Source organism: Lipotes vexillifer, unplaced genomic scaffold, assembly GCF_000442215.2.
Source record: "Lipotes vexillifer unplaced genomic scaffold, Lipotes_vexillifer_v1.1 scaffold67, whole genome shotgun sequence".
Lineage (NCBI taxonomy): Eukaryota > Metazoa > Chordata > Mammalia > Artiodactyla > Lipotidae > Lipotes > Lipotes vexillifer.
In genome coordinates this window covers 973,311-988,310 of record NW_006797638.1, presented here as the reverse complement: position 1 = coordinate 988,310, position 15,000 = coordinate 973,311, and the positions used below count along the sequence as shown (strand labels likewise).

Sequence of the window (15,000 nt, the reverse complement as noted above, 5' to 3'; positions counted from 1 at the left end):
AACAAAGATCTCTTCACTGCCAGCTCCCTACTCCTTGCGTGGAACACACTGTGCAGCACAGCAGTGTTCCCACTAAATTCAACTTTTATCAAAATTAATGAGACTATTTTCAACCAGGACTTATTTTTTTAGTGGCAAAGGGTAAAACTCAAGACATTTTGATTCACAAAGGAGTCATATAAAAATGATGATGCTATTACATATGAATAAAAAACCACCACCCGGGCTTCCCTGGTGGCGCAGTGCTTGAGAGTCCGCCTGCCGATGCAGGAGACGCGGGTTCGTGCCCCGTTTCGGGAAGATCCCACATGCCGCGGAGCGGCTGGGCCCGTGAGCCATGGCCACTGAGCCTGCGCGTCCGGAGCCTGTGCTCCGCAAATGGGAGAGGCCACAACAGTGAGAGGCCCGCATAACGCAAGGAAAAAAAAAAAAAAAAAAACCACCACCCATTTTTCCTCACTTACCTCTTTTACTGGTAGCAATTGCTCTGAAGGAATACTGGTTTCATTTGTTCTAGGTTTCTCTATTACAACTTCTCTATTGGATGTCTCCAAAATTTCTATGCAATACAAAACAAACACACAAACTTAATTAAGAAAAACAAACCATACTAGATGTGATTAATAGGTTAAAATTAATTACGTAGAAAAGCTCTATCCATAGTACACACACACACATACAAACACATCAAGGTACAAAGAATACAGTCAACAAGATGTAGGGTGATATTGCCATCACAATAATGAGAGGATCAATATATAGAGTCCTCTTCTATACATACAACTTGATGGAATTTATATGCTATTTATATTCAAATTTGATGTATATGCATATATAATCTGTAAAATTCAGATCCTTTTGTCATTAATTCATTTTCATGTTAATAATATAGGATAAGTTAACAATACAAAGTAAATATTAATTTCTTTGTTCACTTGAAAAGCTAAAGTCTAAAGTACTGCTTTAAAAACCAGTGGTGTTCTTTAGCACATTAATATTTCTTTTTTTGAAACAAGAGAGAACAAAAGCACATGGATAAACATCATCATATCAGGAAAAATTATACTTTTAATAAGATTATCAATAAGTCATTGGAAAAACACAAACACTGAGACAGGTAAGAAATGATCTCTAGCTTCTAAAATGGAAATACTTCCTCAACTTTTATTTTTCAGAATTAAGAAATCCTTTCCATGGGAAAAATACAGATCTACAAAAATGTAATGAATAAATACGCCGAAGAGATCCTTCCATTTTCTATTATGGTTCTATTAATTATAGTTTAATTCAATATGAATGACTTAGCAATTGTATTTTGGTTTTGCTTAGACTTGATATATGATGATGAATTATATAGCATGATTAATTTTTCTTTTATTTTAATAATCTTAAGAGTCGGTTTCTCCTTATGTCCCGGGCAAACAAATCTCCAAATATCAGTGATTCTTATCGGTAAGGCTTCTGACAAATACAGTCATCTAGAAAATATGTGGGATATTTGTTTGTTTTTTCTAAATATGGTTCTATGAGCTTAAGCATGAATGATTCCTAAGTAACACAATCCACAGAAACATTCTCTCAAAAGGTAAATATTCCATTCGGTAGGCGATAACAACCACCTTTTGAGAAATGTTATCAGAGTTAATTCTGAGGAAAAGTTTCCCCCAACTCTAGTGTTTCTTAATCACTTTGGATTTGTGAACACTTCATAGAACTTGATTAAAGTGACAGAACACTTCATCCAAAATGCACAATATGACTGTGTGTGCACACACACACTCACATGTGCTATTGGAGACTCCCAGGCCCTCTTGTAAAGCACGTTCACGATCCTCAAGGGGCCATGGACTGCAGTTGAGGAATCCTGCTTCATTTCTCAACACACATGACAACATAGACAAGGTTTTAGATCAGTGTTATACCATTTAACCTACAATGCTTTCTCTATGGCTTGAATTTTATTACATCTTTTGCAGAAGCTAGTGTTATTAATAAGGATCAATCTCAATACTGAAATAAAATCCAGATTAAGCAGATTTTTAAATAAAGAAAAACGAAACTATAGGTCTATTAAAGAAAATATGGAATTTTTTTCCCCAAAAGATACAAGACACTTTTCAGAAGGACACAGAAGCCATAAAACAATTCTGCATAACAAAAATATTGTTAATTGAACTGGATATGAAAAACTGGCTTGTAACTCTCTCTCAATATCCATAGCTTTAAAAAAAATTAATAGACTTTAGCTTTTCGAGCAGTTTTAGTTTTTTAGAAAAAACTGAGCAGAAAGTACAGTGTTCCGATATACTCCCTCTCCCCCTGCCCTCAGTTTTCCCTATTGTTAACATCTTACATTGGTGTGGGATATTTGTTACAATTGATGAACCAATATTGATAGATTACTATTAACTAAAGTCCATAATTTGCGTTAGGGTTCATTTTTTGCGTGGTGCAGTTCTATGGCTTTGCCAAACGCATAGTGTCATGCATCCACCATTATTATCACACAGATTAATTTTACTGCTCTAAAAATCCCCTGTGTTCCACCTACTCACCTCTACCCCCCTCCTCACTCTCCTTAGCAACCACTGATCTTTTACTGTCTCTATACTTTTGCTTTACCCAGGATATCTTATAGTTGGAATCATATAGTATGCAGGCTTTTCAGATTGACTTCTTTCACTTAGCAATATTCATTTAAGTTTCCTCCACGTTTTGTGTGGCTTGATATCTCTTTTTTTTAAATCAATGAATAATATTCCATTGTATTGGCATACCACAGTTTATCCATTGACCTACTAAAGGACACCTTGGCTGCTTCCAAATTTTGGCAGTTATGAATAAAACTGCTGTAAACATTCATGTGCTGGTTTTTGTGTGGACATAAGTTCTCAACTCATTTGCATAAATACCTAGGAGTGTGATTACTAGATCACATAAGGCAAGGTTTAGCTTTATGAGATAACAACCACACAGTCTTCCAAAGAGACTACTATTTTACCTTCTCATTAGCAATAAATGAGGGTTCCTGTTGCTTCACATCCTTGCCAGAATTTGGTGGTGTTAGTGTTCTGGGTTTCAGCCACTCTAGTAGGAGTGTAATGGTATCTCCTTGTTTCAATTTGCCTTTCACTGATGACATACAATGCTCAGCATCTTTTCATATGCTTATTTGCCATCTGTACATCTTCTTTGGTGAGCTCTCGAGATCTTTTGCTCATTTTTAAATTGAGTTTTTTGTTTTCCTGTTGAATTTTAAGAGTTCTTTGTATATTTTGGATACAAGGTCTTTATCAGATATGTATTTTGCAAATGTCTTTCTCAGTCTACGTTTTGTCTTTTCATCCTCTCTGTGACCATTCCTTTTTACTTAGCATTTCCACCTTAGTAACTTACAGTCCAGATATACATGAGGACATATAAGACATACTTCAAGTAAATTTGCCGTATCATTGTTTGTGGAAGCAAATGAAGAGAAAAAAAACAACCCTATGTGTCTATTAATGAGTAGCTGATTAAATTATGGTACATGCCCCAATAGAAAACTATTCAGCTGTTTTTCTGAATATGGGGTGTTTCTAGATAATTGTTAATAAATAAATGAATCTCTGTATAGTATGACAAGATTTTGTGTAATTTTAACATGGGGATATATATGGAAGTAGTTGCCTTTGGAAAGGGAAACTAGACAAATGGAGTGGAAAAAGACTTAATTTTAACCATATATTCTTTTATCCTGTTTAAAAGTTTTACTACATGCCTGGACTATTATTGGAAAATAGTTTTAAAGAAGAAAAAAATAATAAAGATCAAGTTGTCAACGACATGAAGAGGAAACACTTGGATTCTTAATGTCACTTTACTTTTCTACAGATAGGTCATAAAAATAGTTGATGTAAAAGGTATTCACCCTGGAAAAATAACATTATTTCAAAGCACAAGCTTTGCAGATCTATTCTTGGAACTAACTATTTGCCATTGTGTAACTATAGTTTAAAACTTATAAAAAAGGTTAGTTATCTTATATTTATCATTTCATTCCCAAACACATTCTGCTTATTCACTCAAAGTAATGGGCTTTGATGTTTACAAACACCATCTACCTATTTTCAAGATGAACTAAAAAATAAGATAAGCTTCCCAAGACTTCTTTTGCTGGTGAGCAATCCTATAGTAAGATAGAAAAAGAATTATTGAGCAATTATGATAACCTGTATAATATAATCTTCCCCTCCAAATTAAAAACGTTTTAAAAAATTTAATCCTATACAGAGAAGCCAAAGGGATTATTTTAAGGCAGGATTAGTAACATTGAATCTAGACTAATAAGATATCTCACGATTTTAACGAATTGTGGCATTTTTATATTTGTTTGGAATTCAAAATGGGCAATTTCAGAATTTGGCATTGTCAAACTTTATGAGCTCTTTGAACATTTAACAAATTATTTCACCTATTTAAAAATATATTGGACATTCTATACACTTATTAGCATTGTCTAGAGAAGGTAGCCCATTTTTGGCTCATCGTTCTAAAACATAGTTATTTGCATGCAGTCAACACTGGTTTCTTTAAGAGCGTGCCCAGACTAAGGACCTCAGTAGAGTAGGGCAGAGGGTCACGGGAATGCCAGCTGCTGAACAGCCTCTGCCTATGGAGTTCGCTGTGGTTCATTTTACACTTCTGGTTAGTTTCCACACTGCCGTTTTCTTTCATAGAGAGTAGAGGTTGGCAGTACTTCCCTGTGACATCCACTTTCACACCCAAATTGGTCTTCATAGGCTCCCATTGTGTGCACTACAAAGCAACATGCCTTGTTGGCAGCTCTAAGTGAGAACTACAAGTCTCTCTTTTCTTTACTGTTCTTTTCTGGCTCACAAGCAACCTCCCACCAAAAGCTGAATCTGTAGAAGAGACTACATCCAAGAGATAATACTATGAAAAAGTATGAAGAGAAGCCCAGGTGGCCACCTTGCAAATTTCCAATGTGGAAGCCTTCGACCTCTCTGCCCAAGAAACAGCTAAAGTCCTAGTGTAATGAGCTTTACAAACCCTAGGAGCCTCTTTACCTTAACTACATACGCCTCCCTAATACAATCCCTTAACCATCTAGCTAAGGAACTCTTAGAAGCCATTTGACCCCTCTTAAGACCCCCTAAGAGTACAAACAATCTTTCAGAAGATCTGAAATCTTTGATTCTTCTGAGACAAACCCTAAGTGTTCTTCTTACATCCAATTGAAGCAGCCATTGCTTTTTGTCATTGCTGGGGCTAAAGAAAAATGAGGGCCAAGAAACCTCCTGGTTTAGATAAATCTCAGATGCCACCTTTGGAAAATTTGAGGAACTGCCCAAAGAACAGCTTTATTCTGAAGGAGTATTAGAAGTGCCCCATAAATCAAACCCGAGTCCACTCCATAAGATAAGATCACCTAAAAGAAATACAGTAAGATCCAATAACAGTGAAATAATGTCCTATCATTTTTCTGAAATGACCAAAATAGAAAACCATCCAATCATGACCAAACAAAAGCAAATAAATATAATGACTAAATATCTTTTCTTTCTCAGAAAATATTTCTTGTGTCTCTACAAAATCTATTGTGTTGTATTCAAATTCCTAAAAGCACTGCCAAGTTGGCCAAATCTACATTATAGTAGTAAACTTCAAAGTAAAAAGTAAAACATTTGGTTAATCATCTTTATATTTTCTCTATGTGATGTTCAGCACCTGGATATTTTTAAAACATCTGGACAATGAAAAAAAAGAAACCTTACTTTTCATCACATTGTTTTAGTTACATAGGCATACTAGGCAACTCCTTCCAGGATTTATTAGCAAAATATGTTCCAATCAAAACAAATACACCAATAACCAAATGACTTGATCTTTTTCCTCCCCATCCTCTCCCACACAAGATTTCTAAGCAAAACATTAACTATCAGGATAACTTAAGATTCATTTGGTTTCTTTCATCATTCAAGAAATCTTTTCCTTCCTGATTTAAGAAACCAAGGCTTTTGATAAGAATTGACTAACATGGCTACACTGAATAAACCATTTAAGATTTTTCTTGACAATTTCCCTCAAGATCATTCTTTTCAGGGATCCATTTACATAAAATTATGGCAGATTAAATCTTGGCTTTGTTACAAAAATATATGAGTGAAGAACATATATATCACAAGAGGATGTTCTAATTGTTAGACATTTCTTACAGCTGTCCTTCAAATTTCCTTCCACTTACTATGTTTGATAATCCACAAATGTGTTTCTATAGTACACTATTACTAATGTGATACTGAAGTTGCTTTTATCTGCCATGCTGCTTATATGATGACAAATTTGGGGTAAGACTGTATATTGTGGCATAATTATATATTTTCTCTGCTGATTTTATTCAATAATCATAACTATTGCTCTCAAATACACAGCATTGGCAAGTCTCAACATTGTTTGATCTCAATCCAGTGCAGTTGAACCAGCTTTTTCTTTTTCTCCTTTTTTCCTGAAATTCAGTGTGTCAACTCTTTGCCTCAGTTCTTGGCTATTTAACTTTTATATCTTTAGAATACCTCTCTAACACAACTCTAGTTTTGAATGTATGCTGCTCTTAAGAGGAATAAAGTTCTCAGAATGAGCTATTTCTCAAGGTCCTGGCCTAGGACCAATACAAGATGAATCCAAATGGATAGGGGTCTAGATGCTTTGGAGTTCACTCTGTTTTTTGATCCACACCTCAGAAAAGATCTGCTAGAGATGTGGATGAGAGACACCAAATCTTAGCCGGGTATGATGGATGAGTACCAACACCAAGCGTCAACTGCTTGTGGCACCAATAAATTTTTGTCAAAAATTAGGACATCATATTTCTCTATTCAGATCTCTCTTTGATCCAGTTAATTCCATCTAGAGGACCCTCTAGGGCTCACATTACCTACTAATAAATCGACTTCTTCATTCCATCTTTTAATTTTCATATTATCTGTCCTATGTTTTTATTATTTTCCCATTTGATTTTTTGGTCAGATTCAGAAATCTATATTCCACACTCATTTTTCTTCAAATTATATCCAAATTTGGAAAAAACAATCTACATTATTTATTTTATAATTTAATAGTGCTGCTTAAACTTAACCTGAAACGTAGAAGGCCAGTAACCTATGCTTAATATAAAACAAACTCCAATCCTATAACTTTTCTAACATTATTTACCCAGGCTAGGTAAATAAAGAAATACAAAAGTAAATACATTAAACTACATGTAATTCTCACTAAGAAATCAGGTTTTGAAATTTGCAGATTGATTTTTAATCACTTGCTTCCCTCACTTTGTTTTGCAAATGCAGCCACTATTCAAATTTACTCTCCTTAAAATATGTGGTATTATGTAAAAGAAAACTTTGTACAGTCCACTCTGATATAGATGAAAATCTTTATAAATATAGATATGAAAACAGAGAACATGTCTTAACCATTATGCCTCTGAATTGTTAGAAACATTATTTGAACACACATGGCACAGTTTTCTTTAAAAGGATTTTGTTGAGACTAACTAAAAACAACATATTGTATAATTATAATTACAATTGTAACAACTCACATTTATTGTTTATGATATGCTAGACATTCTTTTAAATATTTTACATTCACTAAATCATTTAATTCTCACAACCCTACATAATATATTGGAATCTAAAGCGCTTAATACTGAAAGAAAATAAAGAGAAAATTAACTTAGTCTTACATCATCATTTTAAAGATGAGAAACTGGTCGTCTGAGGAAACTAAATATTTTGCTCAAGGTCATCAGGCTGCTAGTGGCAAAAGCGGAGCTACTAGACCATTCAGTCTCCTTGATATTTCCAAAGGCCAGGCTGTTTCTTTGAGTTAAAAAAAAAAAAAAAAACGGATCTTATTTTAACTAAAGACAATTATCCAAAATTGACTTATGATGCTTTCCAATTAAAACTATGGAATTTACAATGTATAAATGTAATTTCATGGTGTGCTTTATAGCTAATGTTTGTTTAAAGAATTCTGTCCTGTATTTTCATTTTTTTCAGGTAATGGTACAGATTTAATGGCAGGAAGCAAAAACAAAATTATAGATTTGCAGAAGAGCATACTACCTGAAGTATTCCTGGGTGTCTTGAGCCATAAAAACATTTCTTCAAACAATTCCTGAACATTTTGTTCCAACTTCAAACAGGATTTTATGAGCTGTGATAAGAACTCGAGTTCATCTAAGGAGAGGAAAACATTTCTTCCTTTCTGTGGGCATTCAGGAGTAACTGTGAAAAGAGCAGATCAATACTGTTGAACATGTTATGTGTTTTCTCATTCAATATTAGAATAATCAATGATTCCTTAAATCATCAAAACTAACAAGATCCTTAATAATTAAACCAAGTTTGTTCTTTAGTAAATACATATAAAATCTCCTGGGAGAGTCTTTCCCCACCACCGGGAAGCTGAAGATAAATATTCTGTTTGATGCAAACATGACAATTAAATAATTATATTAAATCTCAGAGTTATTAACAGGAATGTGATTTGTCATTATAAAATCACATCTTATACAATTCTGTTTTCTTAAGGCCTGGCATAATTTGAATCTAGTCACAAGGAAATATCAGACAAACCTAAGCTGAGGGACTTCCTACAAAATAGCTGGTCTGTACTCTTCAAAAGTGTCATGTCAGGAAACACAAAAACTAGGAAATGTTCTAGTCAAAAGGAATCTAAAAAGACATGACAACTGAAATCAATACATGATCAGCATTTTATTTTATCTTATTATAAAGGACATTATTAGGGTAATTTGATGAAATCTAAGTAAGATCTACAAACTAATGCTATTACTGCATGACTATTAATTTTCTGATTTAGACAACTATACTGTGGTTATGAAAGAGAATGCCCTTTTTCTTAAGAAATGCACACTGAAGTATATAAGGGTAAATACTTGTGATTTATTCTCAGTTCAGAAAGAGAAATCGTTTTAAGTGGGAAAGAGAATGCAAATTTGGAAATATGGTAAAACATTAACTTTTGGGGAATCTGATATTTTTTAAAGTGTGAAATTAAAATAAAAATTTAAAAGAAAAAAAGACTAAAGGATATAAGTCTTGAAGACCTTAAAAGTGTTGTTCCTAGATCAATAAAAAGAAGCAAGTTAACTTATTGAATCTAGATTATATTATTCATGAAATCATAATTAAAAATAACTTCTGTCTAAATAATTATGATATCTATTGCTTTCCTAAGAACAATACAACTCAAAAGATTGATTTTTTTTTCCCTCATAATGACATTAATTGTTGTCACACTAGCATTTTAATATGATTAAAAAAAAAAAAAACTTATACTCCTTAAGAGTATGGAGAAAAAGACTGACCTCACTAAATGGTACTTTTGACCAAATTTTCAAGGATTAAAAAAAAAACTCCTTCCTTTTTGATTGCCACTTCTTAAAACATGTATATAGGAAGTATCTTGAGGCTAAATTACAAAATGGAAAATTTGTAAACTCTTAGAAAGTAAGCATTTAAAGTGCCTTTGGAGAGAAAATACTGAGTGCTACTTAGAAATGATATAAGGTCTGGTGATTCCTTACACGGATTTAGAAGGAAGTTTCCAGAAATGTAACAATTTTATGGGTTATCCACTTGTTTAATTGAAACTTTAAAATGTTGGTATCAAATCTGTAGCCATGTGATACAGTCTCTCATATAAGACCAAAAATGTCATGGTATCTTTGCAGATAGTATGAGAGAGACCAGTCAGCCAACTTAAACTATGGAATTTAGTCCCGTTCTTAAAGAGTAAAAAAATGCTTAAAAAAATCTTTAAGTATTTACAAAAACTGTTTCACCTCTACACTGATGCTAACCCCACATATATTAAAGTCTATCTCTAAATAGCCCTACTCACATCTACTAGTCTCCCACAGGCATGCCAGAGAACACAAGTGTGTACAATCATCATGTATAACTAAGGTTTTGCCATTAAAATCATGACCCAAAAACGAAAAGAAAGGAGAACAAATATATTATGATTCACTTAGCTGTTGCTTGATTCTCATTTGGCCTGTAGATGGAGGCTGGTCTAAACTTCTAAATCATAAAGATGTTCTTTTTGGAACCAGATTGTTTATAAGGCAAATTTTCAAAAATTTTAAGAATTCTTCCTAATTCTTTAATAGTTTGGCTGGAAATTAAACATAGGTTTTGTGTAGCTCAATTCTAAATTGGAAATATTGTGAATGTTTACAAAGTAAGCAAAAAAGCCACCCCCCCCAAATCTCTGAGAATTATGTATAGATATATATATGACCTAACAGTGCTACTTGTTTAAAAATATGTAGGGTTGGGGCTTCCCTGGTGGCGCAGTGGTTGAGAGTCTACCTGCCGATGCAGGGGACACGGGTTCGTGCCCCGGTCCGGGAAGATCCCACATGCCGCGGAGCGGCTGGGCCCGTGAGCCATGGCCGCTGAGCCTGTGCTCCGCAACGGGAGAGGCCACAAGAGTGAGAGGCCCGCGTACCAAAAAAAAAAGAAAAAAAAAAAATGTAGGGTTGGAGGATTGTACTTGAAAAGGTCTTACCTTCATGACCTGGATTTAGAAGGATCCAGAAATGTAACAATATTGAAAGGCAAATCTATTTCAATCCATGAATCATTATAACTTAATAATGAAAGAGGACAATAATATGTATGTCCTAAATCTAATCATTTTGTTCCCGAAAAGCAATGATTATGATACAGGTCCATTAATTAGTAGTTCTTATGTCCTATTACTACTAGCTCAGTGTTCTCCCAAGGTGCATCTTGAGGGTTAATTTATGGGGAAAATAATTTGTGATGAATTCATTTTGTGAAAGTCCAATTGAAGTAAAATAAAACACAAAGGATGAAATAGAATTTCCCAAACTTATTTATTTTCCCGCACAGCTTCTCACAGGACTTGTTTTAATCATCACACTTCAGCTCATGATTTCTTTTTGCCCAAGCATACCTATTTTTCTGTTCCTTAGACTTTTCACTGTTAACCACACTAGGAAAGGGTTTCCCCCAGCAGGAGTTCCCTTTACGTTTGCCTTCACTAAATTAATCTCCTTTTCCTTCTTCTTTCAAGATTAAATTCTTATCTGGATACAATCAATCCAGGAGTTTGCCTTCCCCTGTTAAGCCAATCTGGTCTTTACCTTTTTTTTTTTAAATCACTGTAGAACTGTCTCGCTTCAAGAAATTTTGGACATATCTGTTTACAAACAGGCAAATATGTTTAGCTGGGTACCAATCATTGTTATAAAATACATGAAATAAGTATTGTTGTTTTATTGTAGAATGAGCTCTATGATTCTTAGGAAATACAAACTTCTCCTAAATCCCAAGAAAATTGTAAAGAAAAAATCTAAGTTTCCATTTTAGAGCAAGACATTATTTAAATTCACCATCAACTAACAATGAATAAATTCATGTAAATAATAAACTAGATAGCTGAGGTTTTTTCCTCTCTAAATATTTTTAAGAAAACTGTTTTCTAAAATATAAAATTCTCTGCTATTCTATTATTCGGAGTATTTAGAACACAAGTGAAATTTTCCTTCATGACAATTGATGAAAGTTACTTTTTTTCTTTTTTTTTTGCGGTACATGGGCCTCTCACTGTTGTGGCCTCTCCCGTTGCAGAGCACAGGCTCCAGATGCGCACTCAGTGGCCCTGCTATTCTATTATTCGGAGTATTTAGAACACAAGTGAAATTTTCCTTCATGACAATTGATGAAAGTTACTTTTTTTCTTTTTTTTTTGCGGTACATGGGCCTCTCACTGTTGTGGCCTCTCCCGTTGCAGAGCACAGGCTCCAGATGCGCAGGCTCAGTGGCCATGGCTCACTGGGCCCAGCTGCTCCACAGCATGTGGGATCTTCCCGGACTGGGGCACGAACCCGTGTCCCCTGCATTGGCAGGCGGACTCTCAACCACTGTGGCACCAGGGAAGCCCTAAAGTTACTTATTTTTGTGCTGCACTCAGGGACTAATGTCTGTCCCTCTGTTAAAGGGCATTTCTCAAAATGACAATCATTCGAAAAGGGTTCTGTGATCAAATAGGTTTGGGAATTACTACATACTAACGATTCTTTTAAGTGATTCACAGTGCAAATTAGTAAAATAAAGTCTATTCACTTCTATAATAAAGTTAAAAAAATTAAAAACAATGTTTCTCAAACTTTTTTGACCCATGAACACTGGTTTACTGACATATCTATTAACTTCTAGAATTTCTCAAACTGCTTAGGGGACACTGCTCTGGATTACAGTCCCACTTGAGTATTTATAGCTGCTTTGTAGTGTTTCCCCCTATTGCTAGGCCTTTCACCGTGGGTTCTTGTTGCTGCCCTTTTCCACTTATAAACTGTTGTTCCTAATAGAATCATGGTATTTTTCAGACTCCTTTGAAAAACTAATGAAAGTCTTCTAAATCCTTGTAGACACTCTTATTGAAAAAAATTCAAGTAGTCATAGTATCAGGGCTAAACAGAACCACCTGAAGTCCATCCATGGTTGTCATAGGGCAGCATGGTGCAGCACTTTGTGTTTTATCAAAAATGCAAATCGCTAGGTCATCTCCAGATCCCTTTTAAGCAAGTGCCTCAGGTGAGTTTTCTGCACAGGAAAGTTTGAGACCACTGCCTGAGGGATCCATGAACTCTAGTTAAAAACCCCTGTGGTTGAAAATCACTCTCTAGGCATCAGAAAATGGATTTTGGTCTTAGCAAGTCAACCAAAGAGGTGCTATTGTATAAAACATCAATAACTATTAAAAACAAAACAGAACAAAACCCTTTACTTTTTCCATGGTCAAGAAATTTATTTATGATTTTTTTTCATTTCTGGAAGAAATATGGAATGCCTGTAGGGAATTTCTAAGATAAATTATTATTTATCTATATATTTGCTCTGGGCAAAGGTAGAACTGCTCCTAGAAAAAACACCTAAAGAATAGTTAGAGTTCTCTAGGCATACTCATCACAAATGTAAAATGATTTCCTTGAGTCCATAGACTACGTCCAGTTTATTCATTATAGTATCTTAAGAACCCAGCACAAGGTAGACACTCAATAATACTAGTTAAAAAAATAAATGTATGAAATCCCTAGAAATATCTAACAAAGAAAGAAATATAAAACAAAGAAAGATTTCATACCTAATCCTAAGATGCATTCTTCAAAACAATAACTATTTAAAGATGTAAGTCAATAAATAAATAAATAGACAAATAATTACAGTATTATATACACACTCTTTTTAGTATTTTGTTTGACAAAATAGATTTTAAAATTATTTCTAAAAAAGAAAATGTGTACAAAAAGATATAAAAACAATGATGATGTGGAAACTTGATAAAGCATATTGATATAACTGACTAAAACACAATTCTTTTGTGTTTAAAAATAAAATTATATTTTAGAAAAAAATTCCACCATTAAAAAATGCACAGATATTCATAGAACTGTTATCTTAACAAAATAGAGAATCTCTCTCCTCTCTGTCTCTCTGCCACCTGTCTCTGTCTCTCTCTCTATATATATATATTTATACATACACACACACACACATATATAGATATATCACTCATAAAGAATATATAATACTATAAATTATATACTTAGAAGTGTTTTTCACCCAGTAACTAATAGTTGGAATATTAACTCCATTATCTTGTAGCAAAAATAGGGACACTGAAAATAAATCTAGAGGGACATTAAAGCTTCTCACATTTGATCTACAACAAAGCAGCTTTTGGAATAAATATCAAAGTCCAGCTAAATCAGACAGAACATAAAAATGTGGGCTGTGGCTGAAAGTACACATATTATTTTCCAAAACCATTAGCAACAGAATTCTTGTTAATAATAGCATTAAGATACATGAGAAAATGAGAAGCTAGAAAATCAGATAATCTGAAGCTGGTGGATCAGTATAATAGGATAAAAGGTGCACATTTTAGTTTTCCCAAGAAAAACGAACACTAGCCACCCTATTATTGACTGTAAATGGATCCATTTTCAGTGAGGAAGTATTCTTGATGCCACCAGACAAGTGATGTAAAAAAGAGGTGACACACAAAAGCTACTGAAAGTCTCATTATTCCAGATGAAATTCATGACATAATCCAAATGGAAGATATTTGTTCCAGTAAAGAGAACTTTTTAACAGTCTTACAATAAGAAGTCAGCAGAGACTGCTTAGGTACAAATAACAAGCTGTACTTTTCCTAGTACCCAAGTCACTTTCTGAGAGCAGGTGGGGCTTTGGAGCACACTGTTGTGTTCCAGTGGCCTGAAGGAGCCTTGTGCCTTCTTGAGCGCCTGCTTCCAAGGAGCCACACAGCAGGGGAAGGAACAGAACGAAAACACTAAGTCCCTTCTTTGTTACAGGAGCCTCGTCAGTAGATGGAAATCATGAAGGACCTGCAGGCATTGCTTTTTTGTCACATACACTAAGAAGAAATTGAAGCTGTTTATCCCCCTTTTTGTGGCATTATTTTTGTAACTTTTCGTTATTTTTCAAATTTATATGACTAGGAAAGCATTTGAGGTAAAGACAAAGAATATTTCCACCTTAGTTTTCCAAACTGAATTTATTATTTCTCATCTCTTTCAAGGAAGCTTCCATATGTACTACCCAAAACAAACAGGGTAAAACTTTAAGATAAACTGAGTAAATGAATGAGCAAGTCAATTAATGATTAAAGGGAGGAAGTGAATAACTTTGAAGTTGAGTGAAAGTGTAACCAGACACAATGAATACATAGACATTTAGACACCCCACAGATAAGTGTCAGGACCCTTCTTCTATATGGTGAGAGGATGCAGAAGGAACTACAGGGAAAGCTGAGCCTCAGAAAGCTAAATGAATCTGAACATGAATTCAGGAAATGTTTAACCCTTAGAAGCTGGAAGTTGGACTCCCCTTCTCTTTCGCTCTTTCC

The 15,000-nt window shown here is 34.3% G+C and overlaps 1 protein-coding gene across 1 annotated transcript in view; it reads right to left on the bottom strand.

The window, feature by feature from the left end:
* The window catches only part of KIAA0825 (KIAA0825 ortholog), a 416,652-nt gene that overhangs the window by 284,844 nt on the left and 116,808 nt on the right, over window positions 1–15,000 (bottom strand). Inside the window, exons 6-7 of the mRNA XM_007469758.1 lie at window positions 8,133–8,294; window positions 465–559 (exon numbers count right to left, since the gene is read on the bottom strand). Of these exons, the coding sequence (XP_007469820.1) occupies window positions 465–559; window positions 8,133–8,294 (257 nt within the window). The remainder of the gene's footprint in view (window positions 1–464; window positions 560–8,132; window positions 8,295–15,000) is intronic.